This window comes from Zonotrichia albicollis, chromosome 8 (assembly GCF_047830755.1).
Source record: "Zonotrichia albicollis isolate bZonAlb1 chromosome 8, bZonAlb1.hap1, whole genome shotgun sequence".
Classification (NCBI taxonomy): domain Eukaryota; kingdom Metazoa; phylum Chordata; class Aves; order Passeriformes; family Passerellidae; genus Zonotrichia; species Zonotrichia albicollis.
Genome location: NC_133826.1, coordinates 33,727,221 through 33,750,700, shown reverse-complemented (window position 1 = coordinate 33,750,700; position 23,480 = coordinate 33,727,221). Strand labels below are relative to the sequence as shown.

Below are 23,480 nucleotides of genomic sequence, written 5' to 3'. Positions count from 1 at the left end.
AGCTGCAGGGAGCTGCAGTGCAGCAGGAATCTCATGGCCAGGTGTCTCCAGGCCTGACCCCTCTCTCTGTGTTGCAGTCCTTTCTCCGTGGTGCCGGCCACAGGAGCTCTGGGCGCTGGTGACACCGTGCAGGTGACAGTGGCATTTCACCCGCTGGCCAGCGGTGCCCATTGCAGCTCCCTGGCCGTGTGCTGCAGCTCAGGTGAGTGCTGGGCCCTGCAGGGCACAGGACAGTTCTGCACATGGCTCCCTCTGTCCCATCCCTGCATTCCCTCCAGAGGTGCCTCCCCTGTTCAGCCTTACCCCAAAGCAAACTGAGAACTCCTTGGTGTTTAAGGGCTTGAGAAAGGCAAAGATTTTTGACTGCTGTTTGGCTGGGACTTGCTGAGTTGAGGAAGGAGGAACTCTGATTCTCCACTACTGTGTGGCTATGCCTGGGTGAAGTTTTATTTGATTCCTGGGCAGTGCTGTAGGTGAGGTCTCCATCAGACTCTCTCCAATGCAATGGATTTCTTGCACACCTCTGTCCCATATGCTGCTTCTCCACTGGCTTGCCACAGACCCTTTTACTATGTGGCCCTTACACATAGATGTAGTTTCTGTCTAACAACATTTTCAGGCCCTCAAGTTCCTTTTTTGTGACAAATCAAAACAATTTTTTCCGTGTTTTCCCCATTTCCCAGGCTGTTCACGCTGTTGCAAACCTCTCACATCTATCTCCCATTTGATTTCTACACTGAGGGATCCCATTCAGTCTTAATGTAGAAACTGCTCTGTACTCACTAATCTTTCCTTTGTCCCTTTCTTATTTGATTTGCAATGCTCCAGCTTGGTTTTTCAGATCAGAACAGTATAAAATATTTAAAGACTGATGTGGCTGTGGGTTTGGACAGGGAGATGATTTTCATGGTGCTCATTCTGTAGTGGTTTGTCACATTGCAGAGCCAGGCCGGTTGTGTTTCCTCACCTGTGTCCTCTCCTGCTGTGGGCTGTCACTTCACTTGTTCCTCTGGGCCTCCTTTTGCTGCCCACCTGCCCCCAGGCATATTTGCTGGTCAGCAAGGAGGGATCCAAGGGATCAGGAGAGACAGGAGTCTCCTGGGATGCCCGGGGAGAGCCTGGGCAAGGCAGGACTGAGCAGGGCTCCTCAGCCCTGTCACCTGAAGGACTTGGATGCAGAAATCCCGGTGATCTGAGTGGGTCACCGGAGCACATGGACCAATCTCCCTGTCCATCCTGTCACCTTGGGGCCAAATCTCTACAAACACCCTCAGAAATAAGGTGTTTTAGGAGGTGCCCAGGACATCCTCACGCTGTACACACAGAGCTGAAGGATGTGATCAATGGAGTGGTCCACAGAACTTCTCCTTCAGTGCAAAACTGGGACACTTTTATCTGTGCCCTGTGCTTTGCTCTGTTCCTTGTGCTTCCATCAGCCAGTGAGCTGAGCAAAGACTCCCCTTTGCTTTGTTCCAGGTGGAGAAAGAATCCACACAAAGCTCCAGGGAGAAGCTGTAGATGTCAACGTTGGGCTGAGCACAAATTCCGTGGAGCTTGACAAGACTTTCACCACCATGTCAAGCCACAGAACCCTGTTCATTGAAAACAGGAGTAACATCACAGCCCACTTCCAGTGGAAGGCTTTTGCGACTGAGGAAGAAGAGAATGAAGAGAAGAGAAGGTTGGTTTGAAAGATGCATTTCAGTGAGATACAGGCCCACGACTGAGCTAACATGTGGCCTCAGGGAATGTTGGTGCTTTTGAATGGTTTAGGCCAAGTAAACCATGCCTGGCACTGCGGTGTGTGTCCCTGGGCTTCAGGAGCTCAGCAATCAGCATTCCAGGTCATTTCTACTCCAACCAGGGATGGCATTTTGGGAAGGAAAGGTTGATTGTGATGACTGGATTTCCTCAGGTTCTAATTGGGCTCCTGTCTCTCTAATCTTCTTTCTACATGACCTGGCAACATCCTTAAGCATTTCCTGAGTTGCCAGTCCCTCTTTCCAAAGGTGATACACCCTCTTTTTTCCCCTTAGTTCCTTCAAAAGCTCCTTGCCCATGCGGGCTGGTTGTGTGTCCCTGTGCTGCTGTCAGAGAGGTTTTGAGCTCTCAGAGCAGACAGGATTTTTTGTGAGAGAAGATAGTGCAGGATCCTTTCCCTCTCAGCACATTCTACTGCCATGCACTGGGATGGGATCCAAAAAGCTCTGGCTCATGAAAAGGTCTCTCCAGGAGTTTGCTGTCTCTCTCCTGCACAACAAAGTTCCTTCCCCTCTCAGACCCTCTGTTTTCATGCATATTGCATATAAAAACTTGGATGTTCCTGAAGGGATTCGGTGCCTGAATTCATCAATTTCCTGTGGAAGTGCTCTGGGATGCTCATGTGAAAGGCAGAGTAGGGAACGGGGGAGGTCCAGTGGAAGGAACAAAGAGTGATGCTGCTAACACGTAGCTGCAAGCCTGCTTTGTCTCCCCTTGCCAGGGAAGTGCTGCAGTGGGTGCTCTGTGATCTTTCTGCGCCCCCCCCGAGCAGCTGAGTGGGAGGAGAAGCCACTTGAAATGGCTGGTTGATTCTCCCTCAGCTGTGGCGGAGGCTTTGAGGCAGGAGGTTCTCTGGAGGGATGCTGGCATTGGAAACCTCTGCTGAGCTTGCAAGTGTGGAGTGAAACTCCCTGCTGGGCCAGGGAACAGCAAGTTGTCTTCTGATCCCTGTGGGACCCTCATGGCTTGGGCTCAGCCTTTGCTGGGGAGCTGCTGCTGCTCTCCTACTCTCACACTTCTCTCTGCAAATCTGTGGCTCATGAAACCATCTGCTGGCCTTGTCTCTCCCTGGGGCTGCAGGCAGTGTTTGCTGTGGCTGCCCAAAGAGCTGTCCCAGGAAAACTTCCCAGAGGAGAAAGAAACAGAGAAGGTGAAGGGAGATCACAGTGCCCTCCTGAGCAGCATGGTCCAGGAGAAGATGGCAAAGGTGCAGGAAGACCCCATGCTGTTCTCTGATGACATTTTTTTCATTGAGCCAATGGTAAGTGATGGCTGAGAACATTCGCTGCCTCCTTCTCTTCCTCCCCCTCCTCCTCCTCCTCCTCCCACCCACCCTACTCCCTACACCCACCTCTTCCCCAGCTGCGGTCACTGGGAGATCCTCAGCTGGCTCCATGTGCTGGCAGGGAGGACATGGAGTTTCTGGTGAGGCTGCAGGGCTCGCTGCTGAAAGCATTTGTGCCCTGCAGGCTCCAGGCAGGGCTGGGGGCCTGACAAAGCCCAGCTCTGCTGTCAGGCTCGAGCTCAAGGCACTGCCTGCGTGTCCTGTCAGTGTCCCAGGGATCAGTTCTTGTAGGCAGGGGCTCCCCCCACACGTGGGGCTCAGCAGAGGCTGTTGGAGCACTGCCAGCTCACACAGTGACCTGAAGCTTGCAATTGTTCCCTGGCAAAAGGAGGCCAAATTCAGCCCAAGGTTAATGACAGAAATGCCAATCCCTTCCTGTAACCATGCCTTGCACTATTTCTGAGTGTCCCTTCCAGCGTCATCTGTGAGCCTGGACACAAGGGTGGAAGGTTGAAATGGACCTTTGGAGTTGTCCTGCACACAGGGACAGAAAACCTTTTCCTTTTCTGGTGATGCAAGCAAACTGCCACGTGCTCCCATCAACCAGAGCCTTGATTCTGAGTACTGGCATTGTGAGAGATGATGAATGCCTAGTGTGTGCACAGTGCAACATCCCTTCTCATCTTGGAGTAAACCCTAGAATAATGCCAGCCTCTGCTTTCTTCCAGTACAGGTTAAACTAATATTTTTATTTCCAAGGAAGGGGATCATGTTCTCTTCTTGGTTACTCCTATGGCCCATCTAAGGCCAAGAGCCAGCAGGGTACAATGGCAGTTGCATCCCACGGTAGCTGACAGCAGCATGATGTGCCCAAGAGCTTGTGTCAGAGCAGCAGGAATATTGTGGAGAGTGGGAGCTGATCAGCTGAGCATTGAGAGCTGTGTTGGGCTGGGTTTGGAGTGTTTCATTGGCTCCTTGTGTTGTTCACTCATCACTGATGCTCTAAACAAAGGCTTACAGGAGGGTGGTAAAAACAAGCAATGTGAAGTTTGCAGAGCAATGTTTTGCTGTCTCTTTCTGCTGTAGGAGGGAGAAATCGGGCCGAATTGTTCGGCTGAAATCAAGGTGACCTTCAAACCCCTGGAAGCACTGGAGTATGGAAGTGTGGCTTACTGCAGCATCTCAGGTGCAGCTCCCTTGCCCTGCCTCTCTCCCCCTCAGTGAAGCCATGGTGCCAGCCTGAGCCCACTGGGCTCCCATGGAAGTGCTGGGAAGGGTCTCTGGTCAGCAGGGCAGTGCTGGCACATCCCCCCTGGCCCTGCAGCTGCCAGGGAGTCTCCCGTGCCAGGCCAGGGCTCAGAATGCTGTGTGTGCCTGACTGATCCCAGAACAGCCCAGGCAGTGCAGGGAGAGGTTTTCATGCCATGGCTTTGCCAGCATTCTCTCAAAGGCCAGAGAGCTCCAGAGCAGAACAGCTTCAGTGAACAAGCACTCAGCCCCTGCAGGCCCCTGGCCTCCAGGATGGCTCCATTTGCCATGGATCCATCATCAGGAAGCAGGAGCTGAGTTAGAAATGGGCTCCCTGAGCCTGGATCACCTCCCAGTGCCCAGACAGCAGCAGAGCAGAGGGGGCTGAGCCCCCCTGAGCCCGGGCTGTTGGTAGAGGGAGCAGCCTTGGCCAGCAGCTGCTGCTCCCCCTGTGTGCCAGTTGTCACCTTGCAGCTCTCAGTCTGTGCCAATAGAACACAGTGCTGAGTGTCACAAGGGGAGCACTTGGGCAACAAAGTCCTGTGCTCCTGGGCCGGGGAGTTTGGGAATTGCCAAACTCTGTTTGGCAGGAGCTTTGTGCCTGCACTGAATGGATTTCAAAGCTCCTCTAGGTGCATGGGAAGGAAACCACAGAATCACAGTATGGTAAGGATGGAATGGACCTTAAAGATCATCTAGTCCCAAGGCCCCTGCCATGGGCAGGGACACCTCCCCCTAGAGCAGGCCGCTCCAAGCCCCATCCAGCCTGGCTTGGAACACTTGCAGGGCTGGAACCTCCACAACATCCTTGGGGAACCTGCTCCAGTGCCTCACCACCCTCACAGGAAAAATTTCTTCCCTAATATCTCACCTAAATCTCCTTTCTTTCAATTTCTACCCATTACTCCTTGACCTGTCACTACAGGAACCAGAAATGTTTTAAACTCAGCCAACTGGTGGCTCAAATTGGAAAGCAGCCCAGGGAATGGGTTAGAAATTGCAAGTCAGCCTCAGGGGATATGTCCTGAGGGAAGAGAAGGGTGCATATCTTCTCCTGCAGCATCAGGAGCTGGTTGCATCCAGCTCAGAGTCGGGGACTAGCACTGAGGCAGCCTGGAAAATGCAGTGGAGCAGAGGGAATGATTGTACTGCAATGGGCATCTCTCCCCAGGCCGTGAGAGCAGGCTGCCCCTGCAGCTCAGAGGGGAAGGCCAAGGACCCTTGGTTGAACTCAGCTCTCCTACTCTGAACCTTGGGAAAGTTTTTGTCAACACCCCCCATGTCTATGAGGTGAGCAGCAGGGCTTGGGATGGATCCTGATGGCTCCTGAGACAGCAGCAAGCCTGGTGCAGCTGTGGACTTGCTGCCAACCTGGGCAGCTGTGAGCAGGGAATATTTGATGGACTGCTGAAATCTGGGGGGTCACAGAGGTGTGTCTGTTGTTCCTGAAGCCCCAGTCCCTGCTTTTGGGCAGCCTTCCTTAGGGATCAGCTGGGAGGCTTCCTGCAAAAACACCCCTTGGCACATGAAACCAAGCCTGGGTCAAAAAGCTGCATGTTCAGAGGCTTTTGTGGCAGTGCCAGACACACGGCACCTTTGCACTGGGCTCTGCAGAAGCAGCTGCAACAAACTGGCTGCCTTTGAGCTTCAGCCCACTGCCAAAAGCTCCCAGCCAAGTGTCTCCTGCTTATTGCTGCAATCACAGGAAATCCTTGGGAGTTCTCTCCCTTGCTGACCAGTCCCTCACCACACTTCAGCCTCGGTGCATCTCTGGCTCTAGAAAGAGAGAAGTGTTCCTGGGAATAAAGCAAAGGGTTTTTCTACCTATTTGCCTCCCCCCCAGTAGAGTCAAGCTTGCAAAAACTTCATGAGGCACTGCATCCTGGCAGACACTTTCAAAATCTTGGGCTGTGGATGGGAAAGACATGCTTAGTTTTCTCACCAAATGATGGTGCTGTCTGTACGTTTTGATGCTGATGCCTCTTTCTCAATGTATTGTTTTCATGGTCTGGGAAAAGGTGAATGAGCAGATGGTGCTGTTGGAGCTGTGCTCACTGGGGCAGCAGCAGCTCCGGGGTGATTCCCTAGGCAGCTGCAATCAGCCCACGTTGCTCTCAGCACCAGCTCTCAATGCGCTTGGTGCTGCTGAGCAGAGGGGCACTGCTCTGTGTCCATGGGATAAGCCAGGGTGACTGCAGTTCTGTGGAGTTACCACTGCTCTGCATGAAAACCCAAAGGCAGAACTTGTCCTGTTGTATCTTTGGACTTCTGCCATTCAGCAGCACAAAGCATCTTCTGCCTTTTCTGGGTGTTCATTGCATCATTAGACAATAACTCACCAGAAGGGAAGATTCCACATGTATTTCCATGTTGCTTTCTTGCTGCTGCAGGTGAAACTGATGAACCAAGGAGCTATTGATGCTCCCTTCACCTGTCTCCCTTCAGCCACCAACCTGGGCTTGTTCTTCAAGTTTGCCCCCGAGGAGGGCATCATTGCAGCAGGTGGGAGCCAGGCTGTGCAGATCTCCTTCAGTGCCACCGTGCTGGGGAGCTTTGAGGAGCAGTTCCAGTTCAGTGTGGCTGGATCTCCTGTGCCTGCCATCCTGACCATCACGTAAGGACCCTGGGAGCTGGGTGGGCACATCTGTAACTGTCTCTGGGACATCCCCCACCTACCTCCTTTTGGGGTGGAGCAGAGGAAAAAGGTGTTTCCTGAGGTCTGAATCTCTGCTCTGCTGCTGGCATTGCTTTAGTGTGAGGCTGCCTGCTGCCCTGTGTGGTGCCTGGGAGCTGGAATGACTCCTCCCTGCAGGGATCTCCCTGTGCCTTGGGCCATGGCAGGCAGTGGGATGGATCAGCTTTGGGCAGCAGCTGCTCTGGGATGTCCCACCTGAACACCCAGCAAGGCCCCCAGGGCTTTGCAGATGGGCCAGCCTGGCTGATTCTGCAGCAGCAGCAGTGTTTGTAAAGCCTTGTGTGAATACTCCATGCCAGATGGGCAGCAGCAGGCTCAGCTCACCTCTCATGGCCATGCTGTGGGGCACAAGCTGTGCCCCCAGCTCCTGTGCACAGAGGGCTCTGGTGCCTCCTTTGTACAGCCAGCAAAGGGCTGATGTGGGAGTCAGGAACTGTGCAGCAGGAACTGTGCCAAGGACTGGGGCACCATCCCGTGGGCTGGTGCCATGGCAAGAGACAATCCTGGCCCAGCCAAAGGGAGAAGGACTGATCATAGGGGAGGCAGAGCTCAGTGCTCAGCACCACAGCAGCGTGAGGCCTTGTCCCTGCCAGCCTGAGCCATGTGCTGAAGGATAATGGAGTGGAAGCAGGAGAGCTGATGCTGGCTGCTCTGCAGCTTTGGAGCTGGGCTGCTGCTCTTGGGAGGCACTGGCTCAAGGCAGTGAAGAAATGAAAGCAATCTGCACTGGATGATGCCAATGAGATAAGGGAGATGGGTAAAGAAGAACAAGGAAGTTATTCCTTAGCAAGAGAAAAGTGGTGAGCAGGTGCGCCCATAGTGGAGAAACAATGACGCTGCCCTTGTTTTTGGAGAAAAAGTGCTGCTTTTTTCATTTGGAAATCAAGAGGGAACCTTTCACCATCAAATAATTGATTCTCCTCTGTCCCTCCCCCAAAGTGGCCATGGGCTGTTTCTGCATCAGCAGCTTTCTCCTTGAGCAGGGGCAGGTGTCTCTTGTTGAGATGTGCAGAGCAGAGCCAGGGGCAGTCCTGTGAATACAATAGAGGACACAGGTCACTGGTTCTTGATTTTGAACCAAAAGGCACAGTGGGCACTGATTGGCATCAACCATGAAATCAACTGGTGAGTGCTGTGCAGCTTCAAGTGCTGATTTCAGTGGATGTTGGTGGCTTTTGGAGTGTGTCTGCTGAGTTCAAGGACAGGTGAGGTGCTGTGCTGGATTCAGGACAGCCAAGTTTGGTTGTTGAAACTCTTTCTCTTGGCTGTGCCAGCTGGTGCACTGCTGACAAACTGGTCCTTTCCTTTAGGATTCATCTGTGCCCTGGGTAGAACTGTTGCTGCTCTTTTCAGAGGATGTTTGGGAATGCCCTGGATTCGTGTCTCAGAACAGTGTCTGTAATGATTGTGTGGGTCAAACTGTCTTGAGAAAGCTCCTCCATGGGAACAGCAGTTGCTGCTCAGAAGGAGCAAAGCAGGGAAGCTGTGGCTGGAAGGGCTGCTTAGAGAAGTTTGTGGGGACACCTTATGTCCATGCCATTGCAGATGGGGAAACTGAGGCACGGAGCCATGTCTGGGTGTGTGTTCAGGATCCTTCATGGCACCCCCAGCAACACGGGGGCTTCTCCTGCCTCCGATTGTGCCCAGAGCCCATCAGGGGCTGTTGGCTGCTGCCCCTTGGCTTGAGCTGCCTCCTGTGCCCAAGGCCCTGTGCTGAGCACACGGGGATGTATTGGTTGGAAACCCAGGGTGCCCTGAGCCCGGGTTTTGTGCCCCCGAGCCACGACAGCCGGACCTTTGCAATGCCTTTAACCGAGCCATTGCCTGCTCTGTCCTCGGCCTGCAGGGGCAGCGTCACTGCACCGAGTTTACACTTCGACCTCGCTGAGCTCGACTTCGGAGACATCTCCTTTGGTGAGTGTTCCCTGGGCTGGGACACAGCCTCAGGGATCTGTGCCCTCCAACACAAAAGCATCCCTCGCTCCTGCCCTGCCCCAGCAGCCTCTTCAGGCTGTGAACTGCAGGGCTGCTGCTGCTGCTGCCTCAGGGGGCATTTTGCCATTGTGAGATCCCATGGAAGCAAGGAATAGAAAGGCAGTATTTTCTGGTGTCTCTGTGCTGCTTTAAAAGACAGATGTCTGCCAAGGAAAGTGGGAATCTTGCTGCAATGGAAAGATGAGCCCCTCCCTCCAAATGCTTATCCCTTTGAAATGACAGGGGTCCCAGGAAAAACTGTGGGAAAAGAAATAATGGTTCTTTGCTAGACTATCTCAGGAGAGCACACACAAGAAGGCAAGAACAGACATTTCCCAGATGCCAAGTCCTGTTTTTCCCCGTTGGTGGAGTTCTGGTCACAGCAGGAGGAGCTGTGGGCTCTGGCAGGGCAGTGATCCCCCCCAGCCGGTGCGGGAAGGGAAGGGAAGGAGGAAATGCTCCTTTTGCAGAGCCCCAGAGGGCAGAGGATGTGGGCAGTGCCCAGCAGCAGCAGCAGCAGCAGCGGGGCAGGCAGGCAGGGTCGGTGCCAGCGCTGAGCTGCAGCCAGGGCAGCCCCGGCCAAGCACAAACCTCCCGCAGCAGCAGCAGCCAAGCTGCGATCCCCGAGCGGGAGGAAGGGAAGCTCCGCTCCCTGCCCAGCCTCAGCTCCCACTGCACAGCCGCCCACGGTATCACGCCACAACTCCCAAAAACCCCCAAGGGAAAAGCCCAGCCCAGGGCCAAAACCCCCCAGAACCCCCCAGAACCCCTATCCCCCTTCCCAGACCAAGGGCAACATTCACGGCCAAGCCTAAACCCAGAGCAATGAAGTTCATGAACTTCTGAAGGAAAGTCATTGCCTTTTTTGAGCTGCTTCTTCCCCAGCCTGCATCACCACGGAGGCGCTTGTCAACTTGACTTTGGAAGGAATGAAACAAGAAAGGCAAGAGATGGAAATATGGTTCTGAAGCAGGAGATAGATCCTGCTGAATCCAATTTCATTCCTAAGGGCTCTTAGGCTGAAGGCAGCTGTTGTATCTTTGCTTCTTTGTACCTGTTGACTGTTGTCTGCATGTGCTGACCTCAGTCTTGTTGGAGGTTTTGACATCTGGGTTTGTCCTTTTTGTGCCTCTCTTGCCTCCCTGCTGGAGTCCCTGCTGGAGCTGGCAGTGGTCACTTGGATGGGCACAGAGAAGCTCTGGGCTGCAGCTGCAGTTGTTTTTTTCTCCCCATCTGTGTCCCAGATGCTCTTGGTGAGCAGGCCTGGGGAGAAGTCTCCTCCCCACAGAGCTGGCCAGCCCAGCCAGATGTGCAGTGCTGAGTGGCTGTATCTGTGGCTTTGCAGGATGGAAAGCAAATCTCAGAGCCAAAGTGGGGTAAACCTATGCAGGCAGCACTCTCAGTGAGCAGCATGGCTGTGATGTCCCTGTTTGTCGGGTGAGGTGGGACCTGGTTCCTAATTGCTAATCTCAAAGCAAGGCTTGGCTGTGCCCCCAGTTGAGTGGGCTCTGAGCTGTCACGTGCTCAGCTGTTTGGCCCAAAGCAAGAGATGCCTTAAGGATCCTGCAGAGAGAAGCTGCAGTAGCGTGCTTTGCATCACGTTCTAGTTCCTGATTCCATCCTCACTTTCTTTTGCTGTAGCTTCTTCTCACTGACAGCTCACTCTTTATATGTCTTGAAAAAGGTGGGAGTGTTGGCAGGCTGAGCAGGGAATTGGACAGCTTGAATTCTCAGAGTAAATGCTGGGTCTGGGTGCACACTCATCACTGAGAGAGAACTGATGCTGGTTTGGGGCAGGTGAGGGAGCTCATCCCCATCACGAAGAGAGAATCTAGCAGCATTCAGCAGGGCTAGGAGTGGGCATTTTCAAGGCTGCAGTCTGGAATCTGTGTCAAAGTGAACTAACTGACGATTAATTCCTCACGCAGCTTCTAGGTGAGCTGTAGTTCAGATAATAAAGAGCTCAACTCCAATCCCACTTTGATCCTGCCAGGATCTTGCCCCCAGGATCGTGCCCTGCTGGGTGCCTGAATGGATATTTGTGTCCTTGCCCAGGCTTTCCCTACACGCAGCACTGCCGCCTCACCAACAGCTCCGCGGTGCCCCTGACATTCCAGCTCCGCATGTCGGACGATGGCACGCAGCCGGCTGTGGACAGCGTGGATCAGATCCGCAGGGACACCGACCCGGCCTGGAGCAAGGGAATCCATTTCCATGTGGAGCCCCGGGAGTTCACCATCACTCCCAGCCAAGGCACCATCCTCCCCCAGGGACACCAGGACATCGAGGTATGGCAAGAGCCCGGCCACAGCCGCTGCAGCACCAGGGCTGGAGCTGCACTGCAGGGTGGGAGGGCTTTAGCTCTGGTGCCAGCTTGGAGCATCCTGGCACTGAGAGATCTGCACTGCTGGGAGGCCTCTGCTAGCTGGCTTACTCGGGATGTTCCTCAAGGAGCACTTTCCAAAATCATATGCTGAGCTCACAGACCTTATGGTCAAGGCCTGAAGCCATTCTTGTGTTTTTGAGAGGGATTGATTTGATTGCAATGGGGCAGAGCAAGGATGAGGGCAGAAGGTGGCTGTTAGAGAGATGTCATTGTATCAAGCAGTGAGCTTTTCTTCTTGGTCTCATTTCCCCCCTCCTGGGGAGCAGAATGATTTGTGTTCACTGCAGGAAGCTCCAGTGGAGACAAAACATCTGCAGCCATGTGTAGCGGTTCAAATTTATTGTATTGATTCCTTTTTAAGTGGTTTGTTCTGTGGTACCCCGTGTTCTCCTTGAGTTGGTTTACCCTTGGTTTTACCCTCCCTCAAAGCTGTCCCTTATGCCATTCCCTGCCCCTTGTTCCAGCTCTTTCCCTGCTGTCAAACCCAGCCCCTTTTGTTCCCCAACCTTCTTTGCCAATTTAACCTGGAGCCAATCCCTGTCTGAACACCCCTTTGGAATTCCCCTATTCCTGGAGGCCCCATTAACCCATGTGAGCCATCCTCCCCACCCTCTTACCCAAAGTGGCTCCAGACACTTGATGTAATCCCCTCAGTGCTCCCCTGAGGATTCCCTTTTTGTTTGCTGTTTGTATCCACCCCCTGCTTTGTGTCTGTACAAAATTCCTTGCACAGGGGTGTGCAGGGCTCTTTTGGCTCTGATCCTTTTGCTTGGAATAAACCCTTTCTTGTGGAACTTCAAGACAGAGATCCTTCTCCTTTCTCCTCTGCCTGGTCCCTGTGGTGGCTTGTCTCTTGCAGTGTAGAGCAAGAGGCTCTGAGGGCTCTGCCTCTGGTCAATGCCCACCCTGGGGCAGTGCTGAGGGTTCTGCCTCTGGTCAGTGCCCACCCTGGGGCAGTTATGAGGGTTCTGCCTGTGGTCAATGCCCACCCTGGGGCAGTTCCCCACTCCTGGTGTGGGGCTGGAGTTCTCAGGGCCAGCCTGGGCTCAGGCTCCCAGGGCAGCCATGAACTGCCCAGCACCTGCTGGGCCACACTTTGCCCTCAGCCTCCTGCTGTAAAGCTGAACTCATTGTAGTCAAGTCAGATTTCCTCTGCATGGATGTCTTTGTAGTCAGATGAGAAATTGCCCCCTTAATTTGAATGCAGTGGTGCATGGAGCTGTAGTCTAATGTTTTAATGTAGCTGACCTGTGCCCTGATAGCAAGGTGTGTTTAACAAAACTGCTATTGGCCGAAGGCTTTTGCTACTCTGAGACTGTGCTCTACACATGGAGCAGCAGAAGAATTAAGGCCAAATCCTCTCTCAGGAACTGGAGGATATCACCCGTGGGTAATGAGCTTTTGTAAGGAAGAATTGACTGTTCTTCTTGTCCACCAGGTGACCCTGTGCACCAACACAGTGATGGAGTTCTACCGGAGATTGCTGGTGGACCTGGAGGGTATTGGCAAGGGAGTGGCAGCCCTGATCATCACAGCCAGGTAGCAGCCCTTGCCTAGCCTCCCCCAGGCACTGCCTTGCCCAGGCTGTGCTGGCTGCAGCTGCCAAGGAGAAGTGCTGCAGAATGCCCTCATGTTGTGCCAGCTGGACACGAGAACAGCAGTGCTTGGGCAGCAGCCCGTGGTGAAAAGCACGTTTGCTCACAGCCCAGCACGGTCCTGGGCCCTCTTCTAAAGGCACCAGGAAAGCTATCATTGATTGGCCTTGTTTTTGATGCTTGAGGTGGAACAAATTTCCCGAGGGCCTCCTCTCCTTCTGGCTGCAAGAGGTGGGGTTGTGCTGGTTGTGAGCACCGTGCACTGGTTTGGGCCACACCAAGCAGCTGCTGAGAGTCAGGCTCTGGCTCTGTCCATGAGGGCACATGGCAGGGGGAAGTGGCTCCCAGCAAGAGTGGGGAGGGCAAGGTCTGACAAGGGGAAAGCAGCCCTTGATGTGGCAGGTCAGCTCCAGTTTTTGTCCTTCCCTGTGCATCCCATTTTGAGCTTTAATGTTGTCAGAGTTGAGAGCAAAAGTGGTTGTTGCTGCAGCAGAATTCCATGCTGCTGTGCTGCTATGGGTGTCAGTGTGATGCCCAGAGGGATGCAGCTCCCTGGTGCTGTTCCCTGTGGCAGGCAGAGCCATCCAGGCAGTGCCTGGGCTGCCATTGTGTACAGCAGGTGGAGCTGGGGCCAGGCAGTGCCTGGAGCTGTGCAGTGAAGGAGCCAGGGAGCTGCAGGGCCTGGCAGGGGCTGATCAGCCCCTCTGTGGGGCAGCTGCTGTCTCGTGCCCTCCAGGGCTGGGGCAAAGAGCTGAGTTCCCAGGCAGGGCAACAGCACCATGGCAGAGAAGGGAGTCATTTTTACTGATACCCTGGAGCTGTGTGTTCCTTGAGCCTTAGGGAGAACTGATCCTTGTTGAGTCATTTTTACTGAGACCCTGGAGCTGTGTGTTCCTTGAGCCTTAGGGAGCACTGATCCTTGTTGAGTCATTTTTACTGAGACGCTGGAGCTGTGTGTTCCTTGAGCCTTAGCGAGCACTGATCCTTGTTGAGTCATTTTTACTGAGACGCTGGAGCTGTGTGTTCCTTGAACCTTAGCGAGCACTGATCCTTGTTGGGAAGGCTCCCCCAGAGCTCGTGGGTCACTGGGACTGTTCCAGGAGTCCTTGCAAGCCTTATTGGGCAAAGGAGGGGCTGAGGCAGCTGTGGGGCAAAGTGCTCTGCCTGGGGCCCTTGGCAGCCTCTGGGTGCTGCCTCTCAGGGTTTGCCCCTCCTTGACAAGACATGTTGGAGTGGGAAGAGGTAGAAGGCAATTTATCCCTGTAGGGCTCTTCAATGTGCATTTGGCAGTGACCAATGTGTTCTGCTCCATTTCACAATCTTTGGGGGTAGGCATTCTCCATTCTCTCAGTATCTCTGATTGTTCTGGGGTCATCTCTTTGCCCAGATGTCTCGTTCCTGAGCTCCAAGTGTCCTCCCCAGTGCTGCTGTGTGATGAGTGCCACCTGAAGGTGCCTTATGAGAGGAAGATCCTCATTAGGAATCCCAGCCACCTTCCTGGCTGCTACGGGCTTATTCCCCAGGTTTGGCATCACATCCACCTCCTCCTGTCAAATATTCCTGAGGAGAATATTAGGGGAAGAAAGGGTTTGGATAAGACCTTGCTGGTTTCTATTTAGTCTTAAAGATCTGCTGAGAACAGGATCCTACCCAGCTGTAAACTTTAGGAGGCAGTTGAAGCTCCTGAGGAAACAGCTGATGTTCTAGTCCTCAGGGTGTTTTCCTGTGGGATATCTTAGAGGGTTGTGAAAAGCTGCTGCACCCATAGACAGCAGTGCCTGTGCTGGCAGCCTCCTTGCAGGATGCCCTGGGAGTGCTAAGCCTACAATTCTTGCATCTTGTTTGTGCCTTTGACCTTTGTCCTGGGGAGTTTTAAAGGTGTGTATAAGTTGCTGTTGTGGTGGATGTTAAGGAGCCTAAAGTTTCTTGAGAGGTCCCTCTGAATCTGCATTTCATTGTGTCCCTTCCAGAAACGCACGGAGGACTCTGCTGTGCTCTACTCCAGCCCCAAGCCCTGTGGGATTGTGCAGCCCCAGAGCACAGCAGAGATCCCAGTTGTGGTGGCAGTGCAGGCCCTGGGCACTCATCGCACCGACGTTCTCATCGGCGTGTTCGGGGATGAGAGAAACCCCCTGGTGAGGGCAAGGGGAGATGTGAGCCTGTGTGCAGCTGCTCCTGGCAGGGTGCACAGGGACAGGGATTCTGCCGGGGACAACAGGCACAGGCTGCTGGGGAGAAGGACAGGAGGGATGGGGGGCACAAACAGCTCCTGCCTTAGAGGTGGGAATCTCAGTGTCTGACACAGAATGGAGTTGGGCTAAGCTGGAATCCAGGGGCATTTGAGTTCATTATTCTTTCAAATGCTGTTAACTTTGGAAACATCTGTTTGAAAATGTCATCTCTCTGAGCACAAAAGAGGATGTCAGAAGTCTTCTAGGAACCTTGAGCTTTCTGTAAAAGAAAGGAAAGCTGGCATTTGAAGAGTGTTTGCAAGGACTGAAACTTCAATTAAAACATATGGAAATGGCAATGCCAAATTCCTTGGATGGCACCAAACATCTGAACCCGGGCCATCGTGGCACTGCCTGTAAATCAGTGAACAGGAAGGACAGGCAATGCAGGCTGTGCCAGGGAGCCTGAAGTTTGACCAAACAGTTGCTTTTATCTATCAGGCTGCTTCCCTTAAAGAGGAGGGTTTCTCCCCACCAGAAGAACCAGTTGTTTAACTGTCAGGCTGGTCTTACCTAGAGATTTCTTGCAAAGATAAAAGCTTTGGGCCAATAATTTTTAGTTTGAAAGGTTCTCTTACCTTAATCCTTTTCAATTTGGAGGTGAACATGTAATTTTCTTTTTCCCCAAAAGCCCAGCATTTCAGCTGGAGAGTGGTAGCTGTCCCTAAAGAGATAACTTGAGCAGGGTTGAGCTGTTGAAGGTTTTTTAGGTTTGTCTGTTGTGGTTTGTTTTGGGGATTTTAAAATCTTTCTTGCTTGCTTCCTGGAACAGAGAGCACAATTACGGAGCTCAGGACAGCTGGCAGAAATCTCCCCAAGCCCAAGGCTGGCAGAGCTTGGCAGGATCCCAGCACCACAGCCTGTGTATGTATGGATGGAAGGATGGATGGATGGGGAATGCGACCTGAGTCACCTGGGAGTGTTGGAAAATGTCAGCCAAGCCCCCAGCGGTGTCAGGGGAACATTCCTGATAAATCCCTGGTGGAGCTGCAGAGTTTCTGGCCTTGGGCACTGGGTGGGCTGTGCTGGCTGGGCACTGGCTGGGTCTGCCCCTCGGTGTCTGAAATCTCACCTTTTTGCTGCCTTCTCTGTCTTTTCCTCTCCCACTGTGCTTTTTGCACCCCCACTGGGTGTTAATGCCTGTCCTCTGTAGTTGCTCAATGCAAGCAGTTGCAGCTGCTGCAGCACCTCAGTGCCATCCCTGGGCTGCCTTTAGAACAGACCTGCCCCAGCCTGGATTGGGAAGGGCTGGATCAAACCATTTCTCAGTTCAACATGCCAGCACTCAGCCAGGGGCTGCATCCTGGCCAGGAGCTGCTTGTGCAGGTGTCCCTCCCTCCCTCCCACTGCAGGTCCCTGTTCATAGTTATTTATTTTCCAGAGATGAGCTCCACCCACCTAAATTCAAACCCCAGCCACCGAAGGAGAGGAGAACCAGTCTGGAATCCCCGGCAACTCGATGGAGGCACTTCAGGACTGGAAAGGTGGAGGCAGCCAGAGCTCTGAAAGAAGTGCAGGATTTTACCCACTCTTCAGGAGCAGAGATAGATTTTCTTGTACACCTACTGCTTGCTTTGCCTCCCCAGCCTGCCAGCACCAAGTCCTGCTCATGCTGAGCTCCCTTTTTGCTGCCCTGCTGTGCTGTGCCCTGACAGTGGGCTGGGCAGCAGGGCCAGTGGCTGGACATGGCCTGAGGGGGAGGGAGAAATACGAGAGTTTTCCTGGGAGAAGCTGACTCAGATCCTACAGGCCTGTGCTGAGTGTGGGATTTTTTGCCTTGTTTCCTTCCCCATGTAAGATGAGGCTTTACTCTGCATCATCATGGTAACACCTCCAGCTTCCCTCCCAGAGCAAGCTGGGATGATCCTGATCTCCATGGAGCCTCTTCCCAAGGCAGCCAGACTCCCTGTTTGCAGGGCTCTGCTTTCACCCAGAGCTGCTATTGCACTGCTGGCCCTGGAGCTGTCTGACAAAGGGAGACTTTGCAGGGGGCTGTCTCTTCTTCCCAGCATAGAAAATGGCTTGTTTTTTGGGTGCCAGCACCAACTCCTGAGCACCCTCACCTCCCTCGAGGCTTGGAGGGATTCAGGTGCTCCCTGGACGTGGCGCACACTCCCCTGGGAGCGGAGAAGGCAAGAGGGAATCTGTCTCCCTTGCCCATTGTCAGTGTGGCAAGCAGGGCTGGAGCTGCCAGTGCCACTGGGGGCCCTCAGCATTGGCCACAGAGGGGCCTCCCATCCCTGCAGGCCCATCACAAAGTGCTGCTGGAGCAGCTGCTTGTTGGAGAGGCCATGCAGGACACGTTGTGGGGCTGCCCAAGGACGCTGTGCGGCACCTTTGGAGGGCACTGCTCCCCCTGGAACTCCTCAGGTGCTCCACAGGAAATTTTTGCAGGAGCTTTTTCTGTAGCACCTTGAGAAAGAAGCATTTAAATCAGAGAGAGAGGGGAAGAGCCTCACGAGTCAGATGAGCTGGGCTGGACTCCTTCCCTCAGCTCCAAGAGCTCTCACTCTGAGTCTCCTCCTTTTCTAAAAGCAGGAAGTTTTGAAACTTTTTAAAGGCAAGTTGTGCATCAGAGAGAATTTCTACTGCCAGGAGCCATCCCAGTTCACTTTCATGTCATGTACTAATTAATGCATTGACCCGTGAGTATGGGAGAAGATTTTCCCCATGGTCCCTGCACTGGTCAATGGCATGGATGCAGGATGAGGTGAGGGTGATTCTGGCACTGTTTGGGGAATAGGCTCCCTGGCTACAGCTGCACTTTGCTCCAAGATGCTCTTCTGCCTCCATTTCCATGCTCAACACCTCAATCTCTCCTGTCTTCCGTCCAGGCTTTCAGTATCCTGCCACTGCCAGGTGTGCTGCAGCCAGGAGAGAGCCAGCAGGTCTCCTCCACCCTCTCTGGCAACCTAAACACCACCTGCAATGTCCCGGAGCTGTGCCACATGGAGGGAGGCTCCACCTCCGAGGTGCTGGTGCCCAGGGCAGCCTCATGTGTCAGCTCCTCCCTGAGCCCCCAGGAGATCAACTGTGGCTCACAGGCCCCTCTCAGGGACAGGTGAGTCAGCCTTCCGTGGGTTCCTGCTCTGCCATGGGTTATTGTCCCTGCAGAGCTTCCCTGCTCCAAGGCCTCTGAGCTCAGAGGAGCTGCACAGCAAAGGCCAGCAGCAAGACAGGGATGGCCACTCTGAGCTCCCTGGCTGCCAAGAGAGGAAGGATCTTCTTCTGTTGAGACAGAACATCTTCTTCTCTATTTGAGTGCTGAGCCCTGCTGGCTTAGCTGCTGCCTGCAGGGAGCTGGGCTCTGGGCTTGCCTTGGCACCACCTCTAGAGGTGTCTTGAAGTCCATGGTGTTGAGTGGCATCTTCTTCATCTTCTGCCTTCTTCACCAGAACAGTGGGATTGTGGTATGGGCAGGCGTGGGGCACAGAGCAAACCTTGCTTTGGGTCCTGCTCCTGCCACAGATGAAGTCCTTGCAATGCTGACCTGCCAGGGTTCTCCTTATGGTGGGACAGCAGCCAGAAAGGCTCCTGTGCTTTAGGCTCCCCTGCAGCTGCAGCCGTAGGCAAGCACAGGAGAAGCTCAGCTCCAGCAAGGCAGCCCAGCTCAGGACACACAGGCCAAGTGTGGAGCTGGGAGTGGAGGCTGCTTAAAGCAAGCCTGTGCAGCAGGACTTCTTCAGGCCAGGCTGAAGTTGGTTTCATGGGGAGGAGATGGATGAGGCTGCTTCCAATGGTTTCCATGGCAGCCAGCACTGGTTTGCTTGGTCCCAGCTGGGTTCCAGCAGGAAATTTGGCTGACAAGAGCCTGTCTTGCAGGAGAGGAGTTCCTGCAGCCTTTGCTTTCTGACTGATAGGATTGTTCTCATGAAGGAGCAGGCTAGGAGTCGTTAAAACTGAAGATCACGGACAGAGACTCTCTAACTAATTAAAGTTAGATTGTGGGATGTTCATTAACACTGGCGGGCGGCACCAGAGCCATCCCTAAAAGGCGTGACCGCGCTGTCCAAGGTTCTTTGCCCTCTCTTTATTTCCCAAGATCTTACATACAATACATCTGCACAACCCCAGCACCTCCCATCCCTGCTCTGTATTCAAATGAGGCCATTGGTCCTTCACTCCTGTGCAATACTTCCCTTGAATTGGGTTGGTGGTCTCAAATTGGGTCAGTGGTCTTAGGGGATGAAGTCAGGAATGTCTTCATCAGGTCTCTGTGACCCTCTGGCACCATCCAAGGTCCCCAGCTTAGTGATTGATTGACATCAGACCCAGGTGCTAACCATTGTTCTACTGGCTTCAAGATGTTCTTATAACAGTTCACTTCCTCCACTTCCTTCTAGAAAGATGCTCGTAATGGTAAACAATAGCACAATCAGCTCCAGCTTAAGCATCTCATAATCATTAACCTATGGTCTGCCTATCTAACCTACATCCTGATCAATGGGAATTGCTTCTAACCCTCAGCTGAAATCTGAACTCTTTAAAATCATGCTTCAGCTATGCCCAGGGAGAAGGGGGCTGAATGAGCTGAGTAAGAACTGTAGGAGAGCTAAGCAGATGTCAGCAATCTGTTCTCTGCTTTAAACTGGGAAGCCAAGAGACAAAGGGCGTTTCCAGGCACCAGCGCAGAGAGCTGCTGGATCAGCCTTTGGCAGGGGCTGGAGGGGTCTGGCTGTGCCTTCAGAGGGAGCTTGCACAGTCAACACCTTATGATGGCAAAGCTCAGGTTTGGCTGGTCCTGGAGGTCCCCTTCCACCAATTCCCTCACTTGGGATGTTCCCAGCCTCTGTGGGTTGAGGAGAATTCACGGCAATGGCCTCAGGGTCAAGGAATGAAGTGCAGGGCCAGCCAGGACTAGGGAGCCCAAGGTTCTGGTGGGACTCTCAGCCATGTTTCCTATTTTGTCTGCAGAAGGGAGCTGAAGGAGCCAACTCAAAAGGTCGCGGAGGAGGCAAAAGCCTTAGAGGAGGAAGAGAGGCAGAAGAAGGAAAAGAAGGGTGTCTCTGCAGGGAAGCAACCTCCAAAACCAGCGAATGGGAAAACCAAGACCCAAGAGAAGAAAGAAACCAAAATCCCAGAGAAGAAGGAAACCAAAGCATCAGAGAGGAAGGAAACCAAACTCCCAGAGAAGAAGAAAACCAAAATCCCAGAGAAGAAGGAAACCAGAATCCCAGAGAAGAAAGAAATCAAGGCTCCAGAGAAGAAGGAAACCAAAGCACCAGAGAGGAAGGAAACCAAAGCCCCAAAGAAGAGGGAACCCAAAATCCCAGAGAAGAAGGAACCCAAAGCCCCAAAGAAGAGGGAAGCCAAAGCCTCAAAGAAGGGGGGAACTGAAATCCCAGAGGAACCACCTGAGCTGGAGAACTCTTTAGTTTTTATTTACACAGCTAATTTTACACAGTTTGACAGACCTTGTATGCAAGGTCTTGAAGTGGATGGTAGAGAACTTGCTACCATTAGATTGCCTATGGAAAAAGAAACCTTGGACTGGTACCTGATTAATTCAAAGGATTTACAGGAGGCATTATTGACATCGTCTGCTAAAGTAGATACCAGCAAATTAGTGCCTAGAGTTTTGCAATGGATGACAGAATGGAACTGGATTACTCGACCCTTGAGAGAAGAATGCCCTATAGAAGGAGCTATTACAGCCTTTACCGATGCAGGAAAGAAATCAAGGCGTGCTGCTGTCATTTGGCAAGAAAAAGGACAATGGAAACATCAAATCATCATAGCAGACCCTGTGGATAGTTTACAAACTTTGGAATTGCTGGCAGTAGTATGGGCAGTATCCAGCTTACAGGGACCTTTAAATGTGGTTACAGACTCTCTGTATGTTGCAGGAGTAGCCAAACGAATAGAGGAAGCAGCAATTAAGGAAGTAAATAATAAACGATTGTATGAGTTGTTGGTACAATTAAGGAAAGCTCTACGGGAGAGAAATACAGCGTATTCTGTGATTCATATCAGGAGCCATAAATGGTCTGAAGGTTTAGGAGAAGGAAATGAACGTGCAGATAAATTGGTTACCCTACCCATTGATAACTCTTGTCCTATTGATAAGCATACATTGGCCAGAGAAGCACATAGTAGATATCATCAAAATGCAAAAGGATTAGCAAAGCAATTTGAATTGAGTTTGTCAGAAGCTAAGGCAATTGTTAGAGCATGTCCAACATGTAGTTATCATAATGGTGGAATAGGTTTAGGCATTGGAGTTAATCCTCGGGGTTTAGAAATAAATGAGAAATGGCAAATGGATGTTACACATATTGCCAGATTTGGTAAAGTCAAATGTGTGCACGTCCCTATAGACACGTATAGTCATTACATATGGGCTACGGCTCAAGCAGGAGAGAAAGCTATACATGTTATCAGACACCTGTTAAGTTGCTTTGCTGTTATGGGAGTTCCAAAAAGTATCAAAACGGATAATGCTCCAGCTTATGTAAGTGCTAGGGTTCAAAAATTTTTGAATCAGTGGTCGGTTAAGCATGTGACAGGTATTCCACACTCCCCTACTGGACAGGCAATAGTGGAAAGAGCAAACAGTACCCTTAAGCAATATATTGAAAAACATCAAGATTTGAGAGATCCACAAGCATGTTTGGCTAAGGTGTTGTATGTAATTAATAATTTATGTATTTTTGGGGAAGATGATACCCCTCCTGCAATTAAACATCATCCAAGGTCAGGTCAGGAAAGTACTAAGGAAACAGAGGTCTGGGTTAGGTATAAGAACCCCAGTACAGGATTATGGGAAAAACCTGCGAAAGTATTATATTGGGGTCGGGGATATCTTTGTGTTTCCTCACCTACAGGGCCTCTGTGGGTGCCTGCTAAGTGGACTAAACCTGCTTTTGATGCAGCCTTTGGTGGACCGCCTCACGGAGGAGGACAGGGAGCGACTGGGGAAGAAACTGCTTTTGGTCCTACAACCGCTAGTGCTACAGCTGAAGGGATACTCGAAAGTGGTGGACAGAGCACTGACACACTACTGTCGGACAACCCAGGAGCTGATTGGTTTTATTGACTCATTATCAAATCTTCGTTTAACAAATCCAGCAAAGGAACATAGCTTTGCCTGTCACGATCCACATTGTGCTGCCTGGATAGCCCTGCTTTGTGGGGGTTGTGATAGAATTTATTGGTTAGAACAATCATTATTGTGGGATTTGTGGTGTCACCCTTGTCAATTTGAGCACCGGTGGAGTGAAAATTGGCAAAATGAATTAAGGAGACAAACCGGGAAAAATGCGTATGAAGCTCTAAGTCTTTATGAGTCTCCTGAAGAGAAAATTCTTGCTTATTATCGATGGGAAATACAATGTGTCGTGAAGAGAATTAAGATTCAAAGTAAATCGCGCATAGTCTCTGTAAGATGTAGGAAAATAGTACCTTTAACACAACGCTCAGTTGTAGGACCCTTCACGGGAAATCCTGAAAGTGCACTAGACTACTGCATTGAAGAATTGCAGAAATTGAGTTTGCAAGTGGCAGGACCAGTAACAATAGGAGCAGCAAGTTTGAAGATAGGTAAGAAAAGGAAGGCAAAAAAGGGAACAACCTTGTCTAAATAAGGTTATTGGTGATTGCTAATTAATTTTAGCTCGCTGTAAAGCTGATTTGCCTTCAAACTTCTTTCACGAAAAATGAGGTTTGCTCTTGTTATATTGCTCAATGCTGTAATAAGTGAAGCAGTAGAAATAACACGTTTTAGTCAGCCAAGAAAAAATTTATAGGTAACACTTGCTAACCAAATTAACCAATCATCACTTAGTCTTGGAGGAGTCACTAACCCATTTCGAACATGCCTGGTGGGACTTCCGGTATGGTCTCCTGGAGAATTTTGCAGTTTGATAAAAAATCAGACCTTAAGTATGCCTAGCATGTCAAACATAAAATTGCCAGAGCAACAAGGATATACTGCAGGTCAGAGTGATGGCTATCGTCAATGTTTACTGATCCAATCACTCAACACCTCTTTACATTCTCCTCCTGAGGAATTGGACCTTTTTGGCAGTACAAACGCCAGTTTGTCTAACACTACAACTGGTGGATGGTTTAGCTTTAAATTTTCAAACCGACCAAAAGAAACATGGGCCACCCTAGATTCATTCCTGAATGTGAGTGAAATCTCTCCGCAACATTACAGTAAATGTAACAGCACAAAGATCACTGCACCAATGAAATTACCCACAGGAATATTTTTAATTTGCAGAGACAGGGCGTGGAATGGTATACCAGCTAGACCACAGGGTGGACCCTGTTATTTGGGAAAACTGTCATTGTTTCATCCTAA

The 23,480-nt window shown here is 51.8% G+C and overlaps 1 protein-coding gene and 1 long non-coding RNA gene across 2 annotated transcripts in view; both read left to right on the top strand.

Moving 5' to 3' along the window:
- Positions 1 to 23,480, top strand: part of LOC141729888 (uncharacterized) — a 751,946-nt gene that overhangs the window by 631,585 nt on the left and 96,881 nt on the right. The window lies entirely within an intron of this gene.
- LOC141729744 (hydrocephalus-inducing protein homolog) lies at positions 6,652 to 12,892 on the top strand. Its single transcript, XM_074545485.1, has 4 exons — positions 6,652 to 6,908; positions 8,770 to 8,903; positions 11,019 to 11,251; positions 12,788 to 12,892. Exons 1-4 carry the CDS (start codon positions 6,652 to 6,654, stop codon positions 12,890 to 12,892), a joined length of 729 nt encoding a protein of 242 aa, XP_074401586.1.